The sequence below is a fragment of the Solanum verrucosum genome, unplaced genomic scaffold, assembly GCF_900185275.1.
Source record: "Solanum verrucosum unplaced genomic scaffold, falcon-dt-bn FXZP01000253.1, whole genome shotgun sequence".
Lineage (NCBI taxonomy): Eukaryota > Viridiplantae > Streptophyta > Magnoliopsida > Solanales > Solanaceae > Solanum > Solanum verrucosum.
Window position 1 is genome coordinate 3991930 of NW_026019984.1, and position 25064 is coordinate 4016993.

Below are 25064 nucleotides of genomic sequence, written 5' to 3' on the forward strand. Positions count from 1 at the left end.
TACTAATATGCTGAGCTGAAAATCGGAAAACGATCTAAGTGCAATCTGGATACTGAGAGTCTGAACCTACATCACAAGAAGATGTAGCGCAAAAATATGCGTCAGTACTAAAAGGTATCGAGCATGAGGATGGAGTATCACTGAAATACATATATAAATGACCAAGCAAAAAGCAATAACATATATATGGATATGATATAATGCCGAAAAATACTAAACATGACTGATCTGTATGCAATGACCAACTATGACATGCTAAAACTGAATACTAAACATGGTCAATGCAAATGAAGTCTGACTGATTTATAGGAGCTACTAATCACCGATAATAAAACCACACGAGCTGAATGTGGAGTTCGATGTATACGCCCATCGAGAGGACCCAATATACCTTGCCAGAGGTATAAAGGCATGCTGGCGTGATCACTAATATGTTGCCCATGGAAGGGACTTACAACCTACTTGGCTAGTAGTTCTGGGACTATTTGGGTATGCTAAACCCCAGTCCAACTCGGTATTATGCTAGTCCCAATGAATTTAGTAGTAAACTGATTATGACTGATTTTCTGTAATTGTTCTGGATAGCTCAAAACTAGACATGCAAACTGAACGCAACAATTTAAACTGACATTGATGCATAATATTGTGGCATGTATAGTTGATTTCTGATAAAGTCATGTAATTCAAGAACTAAAGAAATATATAGCTAGGGTTCTGACATTCATACGATAATCTGAAGAAGACGGGACATGCTGATTTTGAACGTTAAAACATAGCTAAAACGTGACATGTTGTTTGGACGTTAGAACATATAGTTAAAAACGTGATTTCTAAATCGGAACGTTTTTAAAACAGTCTCTTCATGAAAATCGGCTGTAACTTTAGAAACTACCAGGGTTCATTCATAATCATTGAAAAACGATCAATATTTGGATCATTCTAACATTTAAAACCCAAAATCAAGAAACGTTCAAGAACCCTAATTTAATTCGTTCATAGCATGGAATCAAGAATCGTCTGAATTCTAGGGATCTAACGGGCGAAAGGGACCCATTAATGAAATCCAACATACTTGGTGACGAAATCTCCACGAAAAACTATCAACTAAGGCTGGACTTGACTTTTCCGGTGACTTTCTAGCGTTTTCCAGCGGCGGCTAGGGTTTCGGCCACCCCTCTCTCTACTCTCTTCTTTTCTTTTGTTTTAGTTAATTAAATGACTTAGGTAAGTTCTAATTAGGTTTCTAGGATTTTAAATGACTAACTAAAACCCTTTTAATTTAGGAATTAAAATAAGAGTGGGAAAAGACAAAAACACCCTTGACTTAAAAGTTGTCCGAATCTTGATGCGGATTGGCACCTGCCAAATGTGAAAATTCTGCAAATTTTTCCTTCACGAATCTGGGGTGTTACAGGGACAATACCACTGGTGAACTGAATGTTACAAATGGTATCAGGGCCACCCTTTTGTCAACCTTGTCAATGATGGGTCAAAGTTCAACTAAAGTTTAGATAAATCCCCAAAAAGCTGAGGTAAACCTCAATACTAAGTCAAGATACATTTCATGCGATGGAAATTACCTCAGTGAGGATGCTAAGTCCATAAGAGTGAGTGTATGTGACACCCTAGTTAATTAGGATAAGAGTCTCATATTAGCAAAACACAGAAGAAATACTAGATAAATAAGTAATTAAGCATTTAACTTCGTGTGTCCAAATTGGCGCCATCGCTTCCCTCATCTTGTATGTCACAGAGGCTACTCCACCTTGCCCCATTTAACTTCGTTCTTAATTATGTCTCTTTTAGTATTTCCACACATCCATTTGAACATCCTCATTTATGTTACATTCATATTCTGGACGTGGACGTTCTTGATTGGTCCAATACAACAATGTTGGTCTAACCACCACTCTATAGAATTTACCGTTAAGTCTTGGTGATACATTCTTATTGCATAGTACTTGAGCCTCCATTTCACCCATCCCTCTCCAATACGATGTGCGTCGTCGTCATCATCAATCTTTCCATTTTCTTGAATTATGGACTCAAGATATTTTGAAGCTTTATCTCTTGCGGTATGACTTGGCCATCAATCTTTACATCCAACCTCCGCCTCATCCGTTACATCACTGAACTTGCACTCTAGTAACTTATTTTAGTTCTGCTTAACTTGACAACCTTTAGGTGCTAAGACCTGTTTTCAAACTTCGAGCTTATTGTTAATTTCATCGCACATTCCTTCTACCAAGACTATGTCATCTTTAAGTAAACTATATCGTATATTTATTATTTTTTAATTGGTGTGTAAAGAGTTAAACAATAGTTAAAATGAAATTGGAGCGAGTTTCACTTAGTCATAGTAAATCAATAATAATTTTCACCTCAATTTTATCTTTGACTATGATAAACTAGAACCTCTATAAGTTTTTCCTAACTATGATAAATTAAACTAAAGGAGTGTTGTTTTTGAAAATTTTGGGAAACATGAATTCTCCAAATTAAAATGAACCAATACTAGACTTGTTGTTTACAACATTGGTGCATAGGAAAAAACAAAGTGAAGAAAATAAAAGCAAATTCAACTTGTCCAAATTGCTTATTAAATAGCTTCCACCTTCTTTCTTTAGTTAATATAGATATTATATAGTACTATCATGAATGATTTTATGTCAAATTAAGATCTTTGTTAATAGGGGTCTATATAGATAGGCACCTTACTCATTATAGCAAATTTATTCTATTACAAGGTTCCTATTAAGTACAAATTGAATATTCTTTTGCCCATTCTAGGCAACTTCAAAGGGAAGGGATTGCTTATTTTGGTGGTATAATCAACATGACCAAAAGACAAAGCTTGGAGAAAACAAATAAGTAAAGAGGAAGCATACAGAAAGTGAAGATCATTGGAGTAGCTTCAATGTTTTCTCCACCTTTTCTAGCCCATTTATACCTTTTTCTTACCCTTTTGTAAATAATAAAATATTAAATATGGCTTTGGAGTTGAGTTGAGTTGAGTCTTCAAGGAAAGAAGAAGATATTTTTCTCAATCAGTACGAAAAAAGAGATATTTAGTGATAATAGATTTTTCGTAAAATTTAGCAGTAGTTGAACACTTGAACTAATGTTATTTCATCCAGAGTCGCTCAGGTCTTTCAGCGACATTTATATAGAGGATTGGTTATACATATTCATATTTATATTATTATTGCTAAATATAATATAACGATAATTATATTATTACCGTATAATCTTTTATTTGTTGTAGTGTATTCACTATAAAGTGGTTTTTATATGATTCTAAAATTAAAAAATAAAATAAAAGCAGAAGCTAATTAGAATACTGAAATTGATTAATTTCAGAAAATATCTAGGACCCATTTGGATTGATTTGTTTCAAAGTTTATGGAGGATTTGGAAGTAGTAAATTTGACTACTTATACATGGAAAATGTTTAAATAAGTGATTTTAAATCATCCGCAGAAAATGGTACATGAGAGTAGTAGTTCTACATAAAATTTTGCAATAAATTAATAAATTTGACTAATTTTCTTTTCCTTAACTTGAAAGTTAAATTTCACCTACTTAATCCTATAATACTCATATGAAGTTTTATTAAAAGGATCAATATTCCGTTAAAATTTTTTTTTAGAAATTTCAAAATAAATATAAAACATTGTTTTTGCAAGAAAAGTAAATGGCATTTGAAACAATTTCTATTTAAACATCTTCTTTTGTGAAATAAGGGATCGATCTGATTTTTTTTCTAAAAAAGAAAGAAGAAAAGAAGTCATTTTTCTTAGCAATTAATATAAATTATCGGAAGGTGCAAATGTGCCATTTATTTTGGGACCAAATTGTTAGAGGCTTAATAATCGGGATGACAATTCAATAGCGAAATCAGAAATTAATTTCATCAAGACAGTTCATATGTATGCATAGAATATATATATATATATATATATATATATATATATAGTCTTTATATATAAATTTTTTTTAATAAAAAGTGTTCAATTAACCACTATTCGATACGATCTATGTAGCTCCGCCACTGGTCAAATGCCTTTGCATGATAAAATTTACTTACATTGTATGTCAATGGGCGTGCATGTCTTTTCGCCATCGCCTATGCTTTGGTTTCAAAACTACCAACTTTGTCTCTAATTTATTCGCAATTCATAGAATTTTATGAAAAAAAGGTAATTTAGTTTAATAAAACATATATAATAAGGAGCAAAATTTAATGATTCTAAATTTTTTATTTAGGTGTGTGTGGTACGAAAGAAAAAATATATTTTTTGAAAATATTATCTTAAGTGTATTTATATATAGTCTAGATAAATATTATGGAAGAGGTAGGGGTTTACTGAGCCGGATAGGTGAAGATGGGATGTGTTAGAGGGTGGGAAAGATATAATCAATATTGAATGTCACTTGTGAAACTTATTTTCCCTACTTTTCTTCGACAAGAAAGGTCATTTTCCTCTTCTTCTTTTTTTTTAAGAAACTTATTTTCCCAGAGAAAATGTTTTTCAAAAATTTTGACCAACGAACATAGAAAATTTGAAAAACTTGCTCCTTTGTATCAAACACACCCTTAAAAATAAATATGTTTTTGTTTCTCATTTGTTGTCCAATGTCCACATTTGAACCAAACTAATTTGAATTCACGCATTGCATGATCCATTCTAGGGGTGACACTCCCATTAATTGAATTTTTTTTATTTTTAAAACTTGAACCCGAAACCTCTGATTAAATAGAGAGGAAATTCAAACTATCCCACCTAAATTCATCTCGATTTACACATAACTTTTGCATGCAAAATTGAACCATTCAAATTTTCATTTGGATTCATGAAATCTTTAATTTTCCTTAATGGTACTGCTTTATATTTTCACTCTTCTTCTTTCTTTTTCCATTTTTCTCAGCCCCTTCCTTCAATATTATTAATTAAATTACAAGAGGAAGCAATCAAAAAGTGAAAAAAGTGGGGTCTAAACAATTTAAATAATTAACTAATTAAACATTTTCTTCCTTGTTTTCCTCATGAGTCTCTCTCTTGTTTTTTCATAATATTATCACACTTACGTAAACCACAATTCACATCTCCTCCTTCTAATTGATTCTTTTTTTATGCATAAGCAAAGGAGTTAGTACTAATTATTAATATTGTGATTATTCCAACTAATATTATTCTTTTTACTAACATAATAATCATTGCAACGTGTCAGAAAACAATGGCTCAAAGGGCCCACAAAATAAAAAGTGAAACACTTGAATGATTTATTAATAGATTAAAAAAGGAGGAAAAAGAAGCTAAAGTGAATAGTAATTGCTTTTAAGTCCATTGTTTTACCAATATACAATAATGTTGTATATTTGGATTTTCAAAGAGAGACAAATTAAATGACGTTGTCACAACACAAAACTTTTCGTGCACAATCAAAGATTTGACAAAATGTGAACAAATCTACAAAAAGCCCACTTTCTTTTCTTGATTCCACTTTTCCCTCTTATGAGAATGAGGAAAATGATGTGAAATCAAGAAGGTGGGTTTTAAATTAGAGTAAATTTTAGGTTTTGATAAATATAAAAATTATATTTGTATGTTATAGTTATAATTTGCATAATTGCGTTTCATAGCAAATTTTATGTTTGTATAAATCATAGGCAGACATTCGTTTGTATAAAGCCCAGCGATTGTATATGTATATCAGTTAGATAGTTGTATATATGTAACTACTATGTATATGTATCAATGATTGTGTTTGTATATCTGCATAAAATTTGAATTTGTATATAATTGAATCAAAATAAAACATTTGTATATCAAATCTCTCCCTCTCGCTTTATACAACACAAATTATACATTGTAATCTGTATAATTTGTATTTGTATAAAGCGAGAAAGAGAGAAAGTCAAAAGAGAGCTGGTAGGAGAAGATCTGTATTTGTATAATTATAAGTGTATAGCACGAAAATATATGCATTTGTATTTGTATTTATATTTGTATTTGTATTTGTATATACAATTTTCTCTCACTTTATACAAACACAAACACAATTTATACATTTGTGTTTGTATAAAGTGAGAGAGGCGAGCGAGATTCTCTGGGGAGAGAGGCGAATGGCAAGTGTTTGCTACAGATTACAATTAAATGAAACTATGGTTATAATATTTAATTTGAATTAATAATTTGCCATTTTATACAATTTTCTCATGATCTAACTAATATGAATCAGAGAGAGTATTACTTTCAATTGTCTACTTTTGGTCCAAAATATCATACAAATGCAAACAACTCTATAAAATATAAACTCAGATAAATCAAAGAAAATAAGGCAGTATGGACCAAATCAAAAGCCTAATATGATCTAGAAATCAAAACAAATAAAGACAACCGCCCAATGGTCATCCTCAGGGGCGGACCCACCCTTGGCCCAGGCGACACCCTTCGCCGGAAAATTACATTGAATATAAACGTCAAATTTTGATTTAATAAATATATATATAAAAGTATTGACATCTCTTGACACAAGTGAAAGGTTTATTCTAGTGGCTAAGGTGTTGCAAAAGTTCCTTAAAGTTGTGTGTTCACGTCTTGTTAGCCTCATAATTCTTTTTTATTTTCTTACTACAAGTCTACAACCTTTGACACCCCTTTATTAGCTACGAGCAAAATAGCGACAGACCAGTGACAAAGTTCCTTTTTTAAAACCACTACTAAAAAACCTACGAACGTCATATCATATATGATGAACTTTTTCTAAATGATGAACTTGGTAGCTAAATCCAGTGTTTTTCGTATCATATTCTTATCATATATGATGAACTCTTTCTAAATTAGTCTAAAGTTGTATACTTTGCATTTCAAGATATTAAAATTACATTTTAAACAACAAGGTATGTAGACAATTTTTTGATAATGGACATGTCTAGCATCATATGAATTAAATTTGAGAACATACTTCTTACTTTGTATTGATATTTTACTAAATCAATGTGGTGGTCAATTTTTATCACCCTTTATAAATATGTATATGTATGTATTTATTTGATTTTTTTTTTGGTCAATTTTTATCACCCTTTATAAATATGTATATGTATGTATATATTTGATTTTTTGTTTTGTTTTTTCATCCGATGTCTGGAGTTCACATTGGAGTCCTGACTAAATTCAAAACACGCACTGTAAAGCCTATTCGAGGATGACGCTCCCAACAAGATTCTCCATACTCAAGACTCGAACCTGAGACCGATTGTTAAGGATAGAGCAGTTCCACCACCGCACTAACCCTCCCCTATAATGGAAAAGTGTTGGTGGACAATTCCCATTCAAAGATCATGTATTATTTATGATCATTTGAATTCTTGAAAATTTATCACCACATTCCAAACCATATCATCTTTCTTTTATAAAAATATTATAATAATTATTATTATATTTTCTCTTATCTTTATGTACACGTGTGGATTTATATATTGTTGTTTTTGGTTATTCATTGAGTGGGGCTATGCCGGCAGGGGGTATAGGGAAGATTATGTGAAGTGGAAGCAAATGTATATCATAATATTAGACTTGGTTACAAAACAAACTTTCCATTTTAATTTCATGCACTTATAGAGTTGAATAAAAAAATATACTAATTCATATAATATACATAATTTAGTATCCCTTCAACTTTTAACCATTAACTTACTTGTGAAGAAATATGCATAGAGGAAAAAGACAATATATGGAGTCAAAGACAAGAAGACCATCTATCCTTTTCCAAACCGTTTTCACCTAGACTTATCAACCAACACCTCCCTACCCCCTCAAAGGTAAAATACATTGTACTCCAAACGAGTTCAACAGAATTTAGCATTTTTACGTAGAATGTATATATTTTTTTCATATTTTAATAAAATTTCAAATAAATTCAAAATTTTTTAACCATAATATTAGAAAACTGTAAATAAATCAACGATAAAAACATAAATACTGAACCGATCAAATTTAAATTCCGAATCAGGTTTTACTCACCCCACCCCCACCCCCACCCCCACCCCCACCCCACCTATGTTTCATTCCTTATACCCTCTCTATTCTCTTGATTCCCCATTTCTAAGCAAAGCCCCACAACCATCACTATCATCATGATCATGATTTTCATTCCATAGAAGTTTCACTCTCTCTCTTCCTCTTGTTTTTCTCATTTTTTTTCAATTTTAAATATTTTTGAGGTTGATGGTGCTCATCAATATAAACTTAGTGACTTCTTTTTACATCAAAACAGTTGGGGAGACAAGAAAAAAAAAATAGAGTGTCTAAAAACCAAAAGAAAGAAAGATTACAATGAGGAAGCCTGAGTTCTCCTCCTCCTCCTCTTCTTCCTCCGCAAAGAACAGTAACAACAACAATAATAACACGAACGTTAAGCTAAGAAAAGGGTTGTGGTCTCCAGAGGAAGATGAGAAGCTTATGCATTATATGCTAACAAATGGACAAGGGTGTTGGAGTGATGTAGCAAGAAATGCAGGATTACAAAGATGTGGAAAGAGTTGTAGACTCAGATGGATTAATTATTTGAGGCCAGATCTTAAGAGAGGTGCATTTTCACCTCAAGAAGAAGAACATATTATACATTTACATTCCATTCTTGGTAACAGGTTTGTCTCTCTCTCTTCTTTTGAGCCAGAATTTTCGTTAAGAAAATACAAGGTATAAAGAAATGTTAACACAACATAAAAAAAAGTTATGAGATATGTGTTGTGATGTGTATATATGTGCATGTAGGTTAGTAGTATTCTTTTGGAAGGGTTTTAAATTTTATATATATCGATGATATAAAAATATTTATATAATTAGATAATTTATTTGATAATTGTAGGTAAATTTCTTGATAATATTAATTGACCATTTGATAAAAATGGTTAACTAACATTTCATTACTAGGTAAATTCAGTATAATTATAGTGAAAAGATGTATATAACTTAAATCTTTTTTTTTGGTTGAGTTCAACTTGTGTACTCTCATCAGGAGTGTAAAAGAATTTAAAGTTTTATATATTATTAAAATGTAAATAATATTTCACACTATTCGATCAATTAAAAAATATTTACAAGTAAGCTTCTTTAGAATATGAAATTTAATATTTTGAAAATGTAATATATTACCTGCTAAAACAGGTAAAAATAATGTGATGGTGTTGTTATTAGCATTATTAGTGTATTTGAATTAAGTATATGTAGTTGTCCACTTAGAAAAAAAATGAAATTAGCAACTTGAAAATAAAACAGGTCACTTGCAACTATAATAAATTGAAATATGCATTGATGGTGTTATTTAGGCAATTAGTATATATAAATTAAATCAATCTTTTTTTAGTGGATAATTTCTTCGATATTCTATATGCAAAAGCAAAATCATAATTTTGAAATATCATAATATATTTGAAAATTTTAGATGAAAATTGTATTTTGAGCGAATACCTTGAAGATTAAAAAAAAGGTATATCTCCAATATCTACCTTTATAAACTACTAGTCTATCTACATGAAATAAATAGGGACATATATAATTCCTACGATAAAAATACCTAATACATAAAAGAAATCATTTTTGTCATGGATTTTAAGGAATTATTACATTATAAATATTTTACTTTAATTTGTTATAACTACATATATGTTAAAAAATGAATTAAGGAAACAATTAGTAGTATCTCTAAATGTTAGTAATTAATTAGTAGTTAGTTATATTAAGGGGACAACACAGTGAAATTACAGGTAATTTTCAATGGCTAACATGATAAAGCTAATTATGATGTTATTGACTTCAACAACTTACATGATTTATTAACATGCATATCTTCACTTATACGTTTTCAAATTCAATGAATTAATTAACAATATTCACCAAATTAAATTACGAGAAATCAACCCAAGCTGAATTGATATTTTATATGATAACTGAACTAATAGTTATCATCTAAAAAACGTCATATTTCTTCTTAATTTCGATTTTCTTCAACAAAAAATATGATTTTTTTAAAGAGAATTAATAACTATTGGACAAAAAAAAAACCTATTAAATTGGTGAATACACATTTTTTTGTTTCCACAATAAAGGTTGGGAAAAACTCATATAAATATATACAACGAATGGGATGGCTTGGAGAAATTTTTTACAACTCAAAATATATTACTTATTATCTATTTTAAATTAATAGTGTGTTATTTTTGTGTGCATTATCTGTATATATAAATTAAACTCTTCTATTATAGATAAAATAAAATCCAAATTATAATATTAACAAGCAAGAGATCACATTAATTAAGTGCACTTAGTTCTTCTTAGTCAAAAGGGCAAAATTGAATATAATATTGATCAAGTAAATTAATATATAACATCATTGTCTTAGAGTTGAAAATGCTCTTCTTATTCCCCAATCTTCATTTTTACAAGAATATTTTTTTTCCAAGTAGATCATCATATTATACAAGCATGTTTCACATGACTTTCACATTCTCCCAATTTGACCAAGTAATTTTTACATTATATTTTATACATAAATAGTGTATATTTGTTTTTGTACATGGGCTAGCAAACGAAATTATTTTTGTTCGAGCTGCCAAATGTGTTAAAAGCCCTTTGACCTATAAATATTGACTCTTAATTTATTTTTTACTCCAAAGGTGGTCTCAAATAGCTGCACGTTTGCCTGGACGTACTGATAATGAAATCAAGAATTTTTGGAATTCGACATTGAAAAAGAGGCTAAAGAACTCATCATCATCCTCTACACCATCACCAAATGCAAGTGATTCATCCTCAGATCATCCCTCCAAAGAACTCAACATGGGAGTCACTCAACAAGGATTCATGCCAATGCTCAAACATAACCTAATGTCCATGTACATGGACTCAACCTCGCCTTCTTCCTCGTCTATAGCCCTAAACACCATAAATATTGATCCTTTGCCTACCCTCGAGCACACCTTAATAAACATACCTAATGGATTCAACGCGCCCTCATACTTGAGTACTACACAACCATGCATGGTACAAGGAGGGAATATTGTGAGTACTAATGGTGGTAGTCTCTTTTATGGGAATAACCATGGGATATTTGGAGGAAATCTTAGTATGGAAGGTCATGAGCTATATGTTCCACCATTGGAGAATGTAAGTATTGAGTATCAAAATGTTGAAAATGGGAATTTTAGTCATCATCAAAACAACAATAACCCTAACAACATGACCAACTTGATCAACACTAGCCATAATTTCAATACTTGTAGTAATATCAAAGTAGAAAATTTTGGAGGGATAGGGAATTATTGGGAAGGAGATGATGTAAAAGTGGGAGAGTGGGACTTGGAGGAATTGATGAAGGATGTTTCACCTTTCCCTTTTCTTGATTTCCAAGTTGAATAAACCTACAACAACATTTAATATCCCTATGGAGATCAAGACCTTCTTTTTTTTTCCTTTTTCAACATTAGGCCACATATTTTCAATCCTATACATATAGTTCATATATAAATTTGGACATGAAATAGAAGATGAGAGGGTAAAGAATCTCACAAAAATAAGGATCATTTCCAAGTATATATATTTTTTTATATATTTTAGGATACTTTTCATGTACTTTAAATGATGTAATTGGAAAAAGGGTAATTTGGTCATTTGTACTTCATTTAGGTGTTTGTAATAATCACAATATTACATACTCTTGCAGTGATATGTATAGTCAGTCACATGTTATAATGTAGAAATTAGTGATTGTCTATTAGTCTTATTGTGTAAAATCATTGAACATGTAATCAAATATGTTTTTAATTAGTGGATTGAACAAGTCTTATAGACAAATAATTATTTCTATGTCTTTCTATTCATGCTTGAAATGATCCTATCGGTTTCCTACTTTTAATGGACATTTTTATAAGTCATCCTCGTGTATCATCATACTTTCTTCTCCGTTCATTTTTACTTGTTCAGGACTTTACACATCCTTTAAAAAATAATTTGAGAATAAGTAATTAATTTTGTGGGGAAAAATGAAAAAAAAAAAAATTCTCTTGATATGTTAACAGTAACAATTAGCCATGAAAATTATATTTTTAATATTATGAACAAGTAAAATAAACGGAGGGAGTATTTGTTTGTTTGTCTATGTGTGTGCTTGCATGCTTTGAGTATATTATTATGACTAATCAAGGGTTATTATGAATACTCCCTCGTTCACTTTTATTTACTCAGTAAAAATATATTTTCATTTTTGCTTGTCATTTATCAAGAAAAGACTTCATACTTTACCCTCAATATTAATAATTACTTACTTCTCAAATTATTTCTGAAGACCTAAGACTATACATCAATTAATATCGATATTATGGTAATATACTCATAGTTATCATTATTTCTTTAAAAAAATATATGAAGTTTAAAATGAACGGACAAAATATTAATCAAGGATTATGGATATGACACGCAAGTAATCTTCCCCTTAAATGGAGTTTAATCTCTAAAGTGATTGCAAGTTCACTTGGAATATGAAGTTTCCCCATAAGAGAGTGAAAAGTCAGCTTGGCTCTAATTGTCATTAGGACTTTGTAATCATAACATTAATTACTACTTAACCTTAATGGTTGAATTCAAAGAACAATGATAGCTTTATTAACTTTTCCACTCTCACTTCTAAAGGTTGCAACATATATAGTCATTCTCGATAGGGAAGTTAATCAGTGCAAAATGAAATTATGGCCAGGGTAATAAAAAAACTTATCACAATAAGTAAAATATGAGTGGTAGTAAAATAGTTAGACTTTTGAGGTTTTGTATTCGAGCTCTTCGGAATGGAAAAAAATCAATATATATAGGAGTGTTGCTTGAGTCGGGGGTCTATAGGAAAGAACCTCTAGCTCTATCTCCCAAACCAGAGGTAAGATCTGCATATACTCTATTCTCCGCAGATTTTATTTATAGGATTTCACTGGGTATATTTTTTTTATCGCAACGCCATTTCCATGCATGTTGGGTTGCAAGTGACTCTACAACAAAAGAGACATTTAGTGGTAAAAGATTTTTCTTTTAGCTGTAATATTTATTTGCACAAAAATATTTAGCGGCAATTGAGTTAATATCATTACATCTAGAGTCACCAAAGTCTTTAGTAACATTTATATAGAATGTTGATTATAGACACACATATTCAGACAAGAGAGAGTTGTTCGGATGGTAAGCATCCCTTACTTTCAATTTTAAGGTTGTCAGTTCGAATCACCAAGAGAGCAAACGCGGAAGCTCCTTAGGGAAAGGGGTAAAAGAAAATACACATATTTATTAGGTATGATACATATATAAATGTGCCATTTAACTTGGCATTGTTTCACATTTATGCCCTTCAACTTTGGGTGTGCACAAGTAGACACTTAAACCTGTATAAAGTTGAACAAGTAAACACATGAGTCCTATGTGACATAATACACGTAGGACATAAATTGTCATACAGGATGCCACGTACAATGGCGTAGCTAGAGCCACCCTAGGGTGTTCAACTGGAAACCCTTAGTCGGAAAATTATGTTGTACATATATGTTAAATTCTACATTTAAGGATATATATTTAAAGTTGGATATCTTTGACAAAAGCTATACTTTTTGGCGTGTGTTCATTTGAATGAAGAAGTTCCGGGTTCATACCCCAAATAGCACAATATTTTTTTGTTTTATTTTGACAGCCACACACCATTATTCTTGGACACCCTTAGTTAAAATTTTGGCTCCACCACTGGCCAAGTAGGGCATGTGTGTCTATTTGTTCAATTTTCTACAAGTTTAAGTGTCTACTTGTGCAAATTAACTTAAAGTTGAAAGACATAAAAATGAAGGAAAACGAGGCCAAGTTAAAAAGTATATTTATATATTATGTCTATTTATTATTACCACTAAAGGTCTAAGATGGATTTTTTTTTTGTCAGTTTAGGTTAGGAGACAAAGTGATTTGTGTATAGTTAAAAGCTAATTAATTAGCTACAGGATTAAAATAAGTGCTTCCCTAAATCATTTCACCTCAAGATTTATGACATTCCATAACTAACTAATGTGACTTTAATATAGGTATTTGTCTGGAAGATTGTTTGATTACGTAAATTGTGCATTGCAATGAGGTCAGCTTTAATTCCATAACTATCAAAACTTTTTATTCACTTTTTTTTATTTTTAGATATGCGGGAATTGTTAAATAAAATCTAATATATATTATTATAAAAGAAAATAATTATCTTTGAATATCATTCAATGGCTACTTTATATTATAAAATGTTGGGAAGTTTTCAATTCTTTAGACCCTCTTCATAGCCACTAAACCTTCTTTAATATTAGTCATTAACCTTTCGTAACATATGACACATTATTATGAAAATTAATTTGTCAACAATATTATTTGACTATAAAGTTGAGATTATTCTTCCTATACATATATATGAGCACATTGTTTTCTTTGAGAGATACTTGAAAAAGAAATATTCTTCATACTTTTTGAGTTAGTTGGATTTTTCATCAATCGAAATTTTTTGTTAAATTTTGGCTCTTAATTTTATACTAGAATAATTTACTGAATTCTGAAAATTACGCCTACAATATCAATGAAATATTCTTACGGATATGAGTGTCTTTGATATGCTGCTACGAGAGTATTCATGATTTTTAATTTCTATTTAACACTTTTAATTTGGAAGTTTCTCACTTGTGATATAGTATATATGATATTGTCATGAGATTATAATATATAACTCATAAATTTCAAATTTTGAATCAATATCTGATAATAAAAAATTATAAGCCGACCAATCACCATTTTCTCCCCATTTCTTTCTCACTCCCCAAAAGGGAAAAAAAGATATTGAATTTATTTAATTGTTACAGTCCAAGTTACAAAATTAGTAGTATTTGTTACCTTGTTGTAACTAATAAGTTTTATGTTTTTGTCAACAAAATTTATTCACTACAATAATTAAGTTTAGTTCCTTAAGAAGTCTTAATCCACCTGAAGTGTGTATTTCAAATGACAAGTCCAAGACATCAGTTTCAGAGAAAAGGAAATAAAAAACGAGCGAATCATATCTTTATTTTGACTACTCTTAGGTCAGAGGATTTGATGAACCACTTCAAAAAAAAGATTCTCAGAAAAATCGTTTTATCCACCAAACAAAGAATTAAATTAAAAAGTCATATGCACTCATGGTATATCGATCTCTCATCTCTTGAGCAGCTTTTGGTTTCATTTTCACTGATTGATTTTTATATTATATAAGTGTATTTTAACTTGTTTAGGTTAGTAACTTTCATTTTTATCGAAAAAAGGTCACGTATTATTTATAATTTTTTAGGTAATTTGATATCGTAGATATATATTATTATTTTTACATCAAAGTTATATATATTTCACATGATTAGAAATCCAAATTAATTGTATTACTACCAATCAAATAATTAATTGAAAATGCATACACAATAGACATGTTTCTCATGTAGCTTTCACTTTCACTGATTTTTAACAATTTCCCAACTTGCAATTCACTCAAAAAGTTTATAAATATTTCACATGATAAAAAATATTCAAATTAATTTTATTACCTACCAATCAAAGAATAAATGAAAATGCATGCACAATAGTACACGTTTCTCATGTAGTTATTACCTACCAATCAAACAAATTCTTTAATTTAAGTCTTAAGTAATATGTTCATTTTCTTTTATTTTGGCAATTTAAGTTACAACATTACCTTGTTTTTAATTGTTTATATGTTACAATGTCTTTTTCACTAGAAATATGTTTGTTCATTTATATTAGATGATAGTTCTTTTTTTCTATATGCAATTTTAGTTTAATAGTTTGACATTGCATTATTTTAAATTTAAGAATTTATAAAGATGCACAATAACTATCCCATCAAATGGTACTGCATATATATAAAAGATTTTATTTGACTTTTAGCTAATTGTTAATAATTAAGGATGCACAATAACTATTACAGAGAACTAATAATTACATAAACTAATAACAGTGTATGCATATCTTATATCTCTACGGAGAGAGGTAGAGAGGTTGTTTTCGAAAGACTCTCGATCTAAGTGTAGCAAATCAAAATATATATCCAAAAGAAATACGACAGTGAAGAAAACATGTCAATTAATAAAGAAGGCATTATAGAGCATTCAGAGAAAAGAAATAGTAAGAACAACGAGATGAGGTGATAACTGAAAAGAAAATATATGTATAAGACTAATACTACAATGGACAGTGCTCCTGTGCTCCCACCAAGCTTACCTACTAATCTTCTACCTTAATTCGCTATTCCCCCCCCCCCCCCCTTCATACCCTCCTATCTAAGGTTATGTCTTCGATAATTAAGTTGAAGTTGTGTCATGTCTTATCGAATCACATTTCCCCAATACAATTATTAGCCTACCTCTACATCTCCTCACACCTACTAATCCAATATCTCACACCTCGCTATTGGTGCATGCATCTCCTCTTCACATGTTTAAATCATCTTAGTCTCACTTTTCTCATCTTGTCTACCACAGAGGTCACCCCCAACTTATTTCAGATATCCTTATTCCTAATTCTATCTCTACTAATATGCCCACACATCCATCTCATCATCTTCATTTCTGCGACATGCATCTTCTGAACAAGGGCTTTCTTGATTGACCAATGGTACTCCAGCCCATAGATACAACAAAATTGGTGTAATCCCACTTTGTAGAACTTACTTACCTTTAAGCTCTAGTAATTTTTTTTTTTTAGCACACAAGACTTAAGAAGTGAGCCTCTATTTCGTCAACATTTTTCATATGTGCAATTTTTAGTTTAACAGTTTGCCACTGCATTATTTTACAGTTAAGAATTAAAAATGCACAATAAATATGAAAGAAAATTGATTTTCTACTTTTTTTTAAAAAAAGCCTTGGAGAATTGAAGGTACGTCTCTATTTGTTGAGTTATACGTTTACAAACATGCTGTAATTATACACCTCTTGTAAAGAGTCCCAATAAATACCTTCCCTTAGTTATTCACAATTGGTGTACATCAAACACTAATAGTAACGAAGATTTTTCTCATCGTGAATCAGTGGGATATGTGTGTTAAGTTAAAGAATATTATTTACTCATTTTTCATCGAACCAACTCAGGAAAATACATGAATATCATAAACAAATTCTCACTGAAATAGTGGAAAACTTTCTAATTTTACTATATGATAAAATTAGTATTTTTTTTTCTTTTTTTCACCAATATTACAATCAAAATATTTATAGAAATAACCACTAAACATGTTTCAAGTGAAAATTTTAGTGAAAAACTAATAATTTTTCAATAATGTCTCTCAAACAATCGAATTTTGTAACTAATACAACAACAAAATTTCACAATTCATCAATGCAAAATCTCATCAAAACTTTCAATTTTGAAATCACAACTAAATTTGAATCTAAAACTATAATGATCATTTTGAAAAACCTAGACGAAGCTATATCAAAAAAATTAAGCAATATTAGAAGAGATTTTTATTAGGTTGGAGTCAAAATTTCAAACATAAACTATGTAACATGTGTATATCGGAAGGGATTTAAGTCCAAACTATATCGTGTATATATATTTTTTAGAATTGAACTAATATTATAGGTTGATAATCATACTTCAAAAGGGTTTAATAGTGCACTTAATTAAATATTGAGTTATTTATCCAAAAAAAAAAAGAATACAAATCAATTCACACTTAATACATTCTTTTTCAACCTTTTCAGTGGTGTAACCATGTTTTATAAATCTTAAATCCACCTCTGGTCATATATCATGCATATTACATAAGTTTTTTGTGAATATATATAGATATACATTGAGTAAATTTTAGGTTTAGCAAACATAAAAATCATATTTGTATGCTATAGCTATAGTTTGCATAATTGCGCTCCATAGCAAACTTTATGTTTGCAATGGAGCATCAGATTATATAACTCGCTGGCAGGAGCATTCGTTTTGTATAATTTTGTTGGCAGGCCTCTCGTTTGTATAAAAGCGCAACAATTGTATATGCATATAGGTTAGATAATTGTATATATGTAACTACTATGTATATGTATCAATGATTGTGTTTGTATATCTGCATAAAATTTGAATTTGTATACAATTGAATCGAAATAAAATGTTTGTATATCAAATCTCTCTCTCTCGCTTTATACAACACAAATTATACATTGTAATTTGTATAATTTGTGTTTGTATAAAGCGAGAAACAGAGAAAGACAAAACAGAACTCCGCAGGGGAAGATCTGTATTTGTATAATTATAAGTGTATAGGACGAAAATATATGTATCTGTGTTTTTATATACAGTTTTCTCTCGCTTTATACAAATACAAACGCATTCTATACATTTGTGTTTGTATAAAGTGAGATAGGTGAGGGAGAGACTGCCAGCGAGAAACGAGAGTGGCGAGCGAGAATTTCAGGGAGAGAGGCAAATGGCAACAGTTTGCTACAGATTACAATTAAATCAAACTGTGGTTATAGCATTTAATTTGAATTAATAATTTGTTATAATATATAATTTTCCCTACATTATATACAGGAGACAAACGTATATAGGATAATATATACTAATATACATGATGTATGCATGGGGAATATATGGATGAAGTCTTCAAACTCGACTTTTCAATCTAAACAATCGTCTCAAATCAATTCTAGACACTTCTAAAATTATATATTCGAGCTCATATTTTCATGAAAAATCAATATGATCCAATCAAAATAAATTGCAATTACTCAAATAAAAAAATTCAACTAACGTTTCAATGATATTTTGATGTTTTTCTTCAAACTCAAACAATATACTACGTCATATTCATATTTTTAAGTTCCAGATTTTCACAATTATGAGTTGTTTTTTTTTGGGTAATCAAACAATATATATATAAAAAAAAATTAGTGTTTAACATAAGCGTTAGGTGAGGTGTTTCATTATCTAGCATATAAAAAATATACATTAGAATTGACGAAAATAATGAATATTGTAATATTAATAGAAAAATGTATACGTCTATATAAACATGGTAACTTTTGCACAACTTTACAAAAAAAAAAATATTATCGAAAAGTGAGACGTATAGATACATTAACATGACTATGAAGGAATATACTTAATTAGGGTTATATAAATGATCTACTTCCTAAAACGACAAATATAAATAGATTAGTTTTTTTTAAATAGCGTCTCCGGAACAATATATACATTTAAGTGATATTAAAAGAAATTTTACTAGCATAAAAAAAATTAAAATTGAACGGGTTATTTATAGTTGGGCTCATTTTTTACTCCCCTAGAGAAGTGTCAGGAAAAAAATCTAATATATTAGAAAAGAAAATAATTATCTTTTAATATATCATTCAATGGCTACTTTATTAATTACATTTTAATGTTGGAAGTTTTCAATTCTTTATACCCTCTTCATAGCCACTAAACTTCGTTATTAGTCATTAACCTTTGTAACCTATGACAATTAATTAATTTGTCATTATTATTTTACTATAAAGTTGAGATTATTCTTCTTACACTAGAAGGATTTGTTGAAGCGTAAGGGATACACCTATTTTTTGGATGAAATATTCTTAAGGACAATATATAACTTGACATGCCTCAAGCTACGAGAGTTTTCGTAATTTTGAATATTTTTAACACTTTTAATTTGAAAGCTTTTCACATATAATATAATATATAATCACTAAAAAAAAAGAGTCAATTATCGGGAGTTAAAATTACAAAGAGCAAGGTTTAGAACCCCCAGAAGGGGTTCCAAGAACTCCCACTGTTAGGTCTGTGGCTATTAAGTTGTGGGAGTTTGTAAGCAACCCCCGCAACAGACAAATAGCGGGGTTTATAACCTCAACAATTAATTTTTTGTACTTCATTTTGTGGGGTTATAACCTCCGCAACACTTTTGATGAAATTTTAATATTCAATTTGCATTGTAGTTTATATAAAACTAAGCTACAACTACTCTTCAAGCTAATTTTGTAGTAATTAAACCAATACATTCATAATTAAATTAATAAAGTATTTCATGGAATAAAAGGTATAAAGAATTAACTAAATCATGAAAACTTAACAGTAACTAGAAAAATTCACCCATCCAATGGTCCAACTACTGCAACTTTGCAATTTTCAGCCTTGTAGATATGTTCGTCATAAGCAGAGGTGAGAGCTTCTCTAACAGATTGAAGAATTTAGATTGAGATTTACTGATGAAATAGTAGGACTGAGTGGATGATCTCTTTTTACTCTACTTACTTAAAGGTATTGAATAATTACCATCCGTGCCTCTCCCGCCGGTAAAACACATGAAAATCAAAACCAAATGCTAACTATACAAGAAACACATATTCACTATATATATATATATATGTTTGTTTGTTGGGATAAGGGTCTGAAAAATACACTAACTTTGGTCGGATTTGCTGTTGCGATACTAAACTTTCATGAGAACTTATTACCTCCCTAGACTATTTAATATCATATTTTTTACCCCCTGAACTATTTAATAGTGTATTTTAAAGGTATATATGTGCCCACGTGGACACATTATTATTTATAATTTTACATTAATTTTTATGTCCACGTGGACAAATATATATGTTTAAAATATGGTATTAAATAGTCTAGGGAGGTAATAGGTCCTCATGAAAGTTTAGCATCGCAACAACAAATCCGATCAAAATTAGAGTATTTTTCAAACTCTTATCCCTTGTTTGTTCATTTATATAATTAGATGATAGTTCTTGTTTTCTATATGCAATTTTTAGTTTAATAGGTTGACATTGCATTATTTTAAATTTAAGAATTTATAAAGATGACAATAACTATCCCATCAAATGGTACTGCATATATATATAAAAGATTATATTTGACTTTTAGCTAATTGTTAAGAATTAAGGATGCACAATAACTATTGCATAATAACAACATAAACTAATAATAGTCTATGCATATCTTATATCTCCATGGAATGAGAGAGGTTGTTTTCGAAAGACTCTCGATTTAAGTGCAGCAAATCAAAATATATATTCAAAAGAAATTAATACGACAGTGAAAAAAACATGTCAATTAATAAAGAAGGCATTATAGAGCATACAGAGAAAAGAAATAGTAATTAGAACAACAAGATAAGGTGATAACTGAAAAGAAAATATATGTATAAGATCACTAATACTACAATGGACAGTGCTCATGTGCTCCCACCAAGCTTAAATTTGTCAAAAAGTAAGCTACCCCATACCCTCCTATCTAAGGTTATGTCCTTGATAATTAAGCTGGAGTTGTGTCATGTCCTGTCGAATCACATTTTCCCAATACAATTATTAGCACACCTCTACATCTCCTCACACCTACTAGTCCAATCTCTCATACCTCGTTATTGGTGCATGCATCTCCTCTTCACATGTCTAAATCATCTTAGTCTCACTTTCCACATCTTGTCTACCACAAAAGTCATCCCCAACTTATTTCCGATATCCTTATTCCTAATTCTATCTCTACTAGTACGCCCACACATGCATCCATCTCATCATCTTCATTTCTGCGACATGCATCTTTTAAACAGGGCTTTCTTGATTGACCAATGGTACTCCAGCCCATAGATACAACAAAGTTGGTGTAATCCCACTTTGTTAGAACTTACTTACCTTTAAGCTCTAGTAATATTTTTTTTAGCACACAAGACTTAAGAAGCGATCCTCTATTTCATCCACCTTTTTCATATGTGCAATTTTTAGTTTAACAGTTTGCCATTGCATTATTTTACAGTTAAGAATTAAAAATGCACAATAACTATGAAAGAAAATTGATTTTCCTTTTTTTTTTTAAAAAAAAAAAAACTTGGATAATTGTTGAGTTATACGTTTACAAGCATGGTGTAATTATACACCTCTTGTATAGAGTCCCAATAAATACCTTCCCGTAGTTATTCACAATTGGTGTACATCAAACACTATTAGTAACGAAGATTTTTCTTATCGTGAATAAGTGGGATATGTGTGTTAAGTTAAAGAACATTATTTGTCACTCATTTTTCGTCGAATCAACTCACTTCGAAAATACATGAATATTAGAAACAAATTCTCACTGAAATAGTGGAAAACTTTCTAATTTTACTGTATGATAAAATTAGTATCTTTTTTTTCTTTGTTTCACCAATATTACAATCAAAATATTTATAGAAATAACCACTAAACATGTTTCAAGTGAAAATTTTAGTGAAAAACTAATATTTTTTTAGTAATGTCTCTCAAACAATTGAATTTCGTAATAATACAACAACAAAATCTCTCAATTCATCAATGCAAAGTCTCACCAAAACTTCAATTTTGAAATCACAACTAAATTCGAATCTAAAACTATAATGATCATTTTGAAAAACCTAGACGAAGCTATATTAAAAAAAATTAAGCAATATTGGAAGAGATTTTTATTAGATTGGAGTCAAAATTCAAACCTAAAATGTGTCACTCCAATATGTGTATATTACGTTGTATATTGGGACGGATTTAAGCCCAAATTATGGTTCTATGGTCTTCTACAAAACTATGTATATTGTGTATATATTGTTTAGAATTGAACTAGTATTATAGGTTGATAATCATACTTCAAAAGGGTTTAATAGTGCACTTAGTTGAATGTTGAGCTAATTATTTTTAAAAATACAGATCAATATATTCACGCTTAATACATTATTTTTTCTACCTTTTCAGTGGTGTACCCATATCACATAAGTGTTTTTTTGAATATATATATAGGAGACAAACGTATATAGGATAATATACACTAATATACATGATGATGTATACATGGGGAATATATGGATGAAATCTTCAATCTAAAAATCGTCTCAAATCAACTCTAGACACTTCCAAAATTATATTCCAGCTCATATTTTCTTGAAAATCAATATGATCCAATCAAAATAAATTGCAATTAAACATACAAAAAAAATTCAACTAGTCATTTAAATTTTTGTACCTTATGACAATTAATTAGTCATAACCTTAGTAACCTATGACAATTAATTAATTTGACATATTTTTTTACTATAGAGTTGAGATTTATTCTTCTTACACTAGAATAGTTTGTTGAATTTTAAGGAATACGTCTATCTTGGATAAAATATTCTTAAGGATGGTATATAATTTGACATGCCTCAAGCTACGAGAGTTTTCGTGATTTTAAATTTATTTAACACTTTTAATTTTAAAGGTTTTCACATATAATATAATATATAATATTGTCTTGGAATTATAATAGAACTCATATATTTTAAATTTTGAATTGTCTCTGATAATAAAAAATGTAAAGTAATTAATCACCATCTTCTCCCCATTTCTTTGTCACTCCCCAAAAAAAAAGGGAAAAAATATATATTGAATTTTTATTTATTTTTTATGACAAGGAAAACTCGCAGTCGCTATCCTTTGGGTGCGCACAAGGTAAAATCCTCGCTCCTATGCAATAGCTTGCAAACCACATAAGAGAGGTAACCCGCACTAGGTAAGCTCGGTGCGACGAGCTCGACCCAGAAGGCAAATTCCTTGCTTTCGCTGGCAAGGAGTTTCGAACTTGAGACCTCGAACATGGAAGTCCCAAGTCCAAACTACTGGGCCACCCCGAAGGGTAATTTATTTATTTGTATCAGTCTAAGTTACAAAATTACTATATTTGATACTAATAAACTTTTATCTTTTTCTCAACAAACTTTATTCATTATAATAATTGAGTTGGTAATGAAATTTCGAGGCCACAAATATGCATAGTTTCCTTAAGAAGTCTTAATCACCTAAAGTGTACGTGTATTTCAAATAAGAAGTCGAAATAAAAGACGAGAGAATCATATCTTTATTTTAATTATTTTAAGTTAGAGGATTTGATGGACTACTTTAATGATCGGAAAAAAATAATAATTCTTGAAGGATTCGTTTTACCCACCAAACAAAGAATTAAATTGAGAAGTCATATGCATGCATGGTACGTCTCTTGAGAAGCTTTTGCTTCCATTTTCACTGATTAATTTTTAAATTAATATCTTATTATTAATATTATTAAATTTTTAGGTGATTTGATAGTGTAAATATTTATTTATTTTGCGCGATAGCACATGGCATTTGTCATGTAGCTTTCACTTTCATTGATTTTTTTGCAACTTACAACAATTTCCCAACTTGCAATTAAGAAGGTTTAGTAATAGTCCAAACAGATTCTTTGTTTAAGTCTCGAGTAATGGTACTGCATAAAAGATTTTATTTTATTTTGAGTTTATTGTAATGAAGAATTAAAATGCACAATAACTATTGAAGAAAATTAATTAAAAAATAAAGTTGGAGAATTGAATCTAAGGTCTCATTTGTTTGCACTTAATGAAGATCTGAATCTTAATCATTCAGATTCAGTCCCTTAAGTCTGTTTGGTTTTAAGGTCTGAATCTATTTAGATTTAGCTCATTAAGTCCATTTGATTCTTTTTAAAAAAAAGTCTCTTAATTGATCTGAAAAGGTCCTAATAAATATCTTGCCTTAGTTATCCACAACTGATGTATACCATACATTATTAGGAACAATGATTTTTTTCACCGTGAATCAGTGGGACATTTATGTGTTAGAGAACATGATTTTTATACTCATTTTTCACTGAACCAATTCACTAGGAAAATGCATGATGAGAAACAAATCCTCACTGAAAAAGTGGGAAACTTTATAATTTTAATTTAGAGGAAATTTCGCAAATAGCCACAAAAATAAACTTAATTAGGCTCTATAGCTATAATTTGCTAATTACGATTCGTGGCTACATGTTAGAGGGAGGAGAGAGGCAAGCAAGATGAGGAGAGAGGAGAGTGAGGGAGGGGAGAGAGTGGAGAGAGGCGAGTGAGAGAGGGGAGAGAGTGGAGAGAGGCGAGCGAGATTGGTAGAGGAAGGAGAGAAGCGATCGAGATTGGGATAGGGAGGAGAGAGGTGAGCGAGAGAG

The 25064-nt window shown here is 30.0% G+C and overlaps 1 protein-coding gene across 1 annotated transcript; it reads left to right on the forward strand.

Annotated features, from left to right (window-relative positions):
- Window positions 1–8339: 8339 nt before the first annotated feature.
- On the forward strand, window positions 8340–11714 carry LOC125818180 (transcription factor MYB83-like). The gene is made up of 2 exons (XM_049497720.1): window positions 8340–8653; window positions 10682–11714. Exons 1-2 carry the CDS (start codon window positions 8340–8342, stop codon window positions 11421–11423), a joined length of 1056 nt encoding a protein of 351 aa, XP_049353677.1. The 3' UTR covers window positions 11424–11714.
- The last annotated feature ends 13350 nt before the right edge of the window (window positions 11715–25064 follow it).

Coding starts and splice junctions, on each gene's coding strand:
- LOC125818180 (XM_049497720.1), top strand. CDS start 8,340: ATGAGGAAGCCTGAGTTCTCCTCCTCCTCCTCTTCTTCCTCCGCAAAG. Junction 8,654..10,681: donor CATTCCATTCTTGGTAACAG/GTTTGTCTCTCT, acceptor TTTACTCCAAAG/GTGGTCTCAAATAGCTGCAC.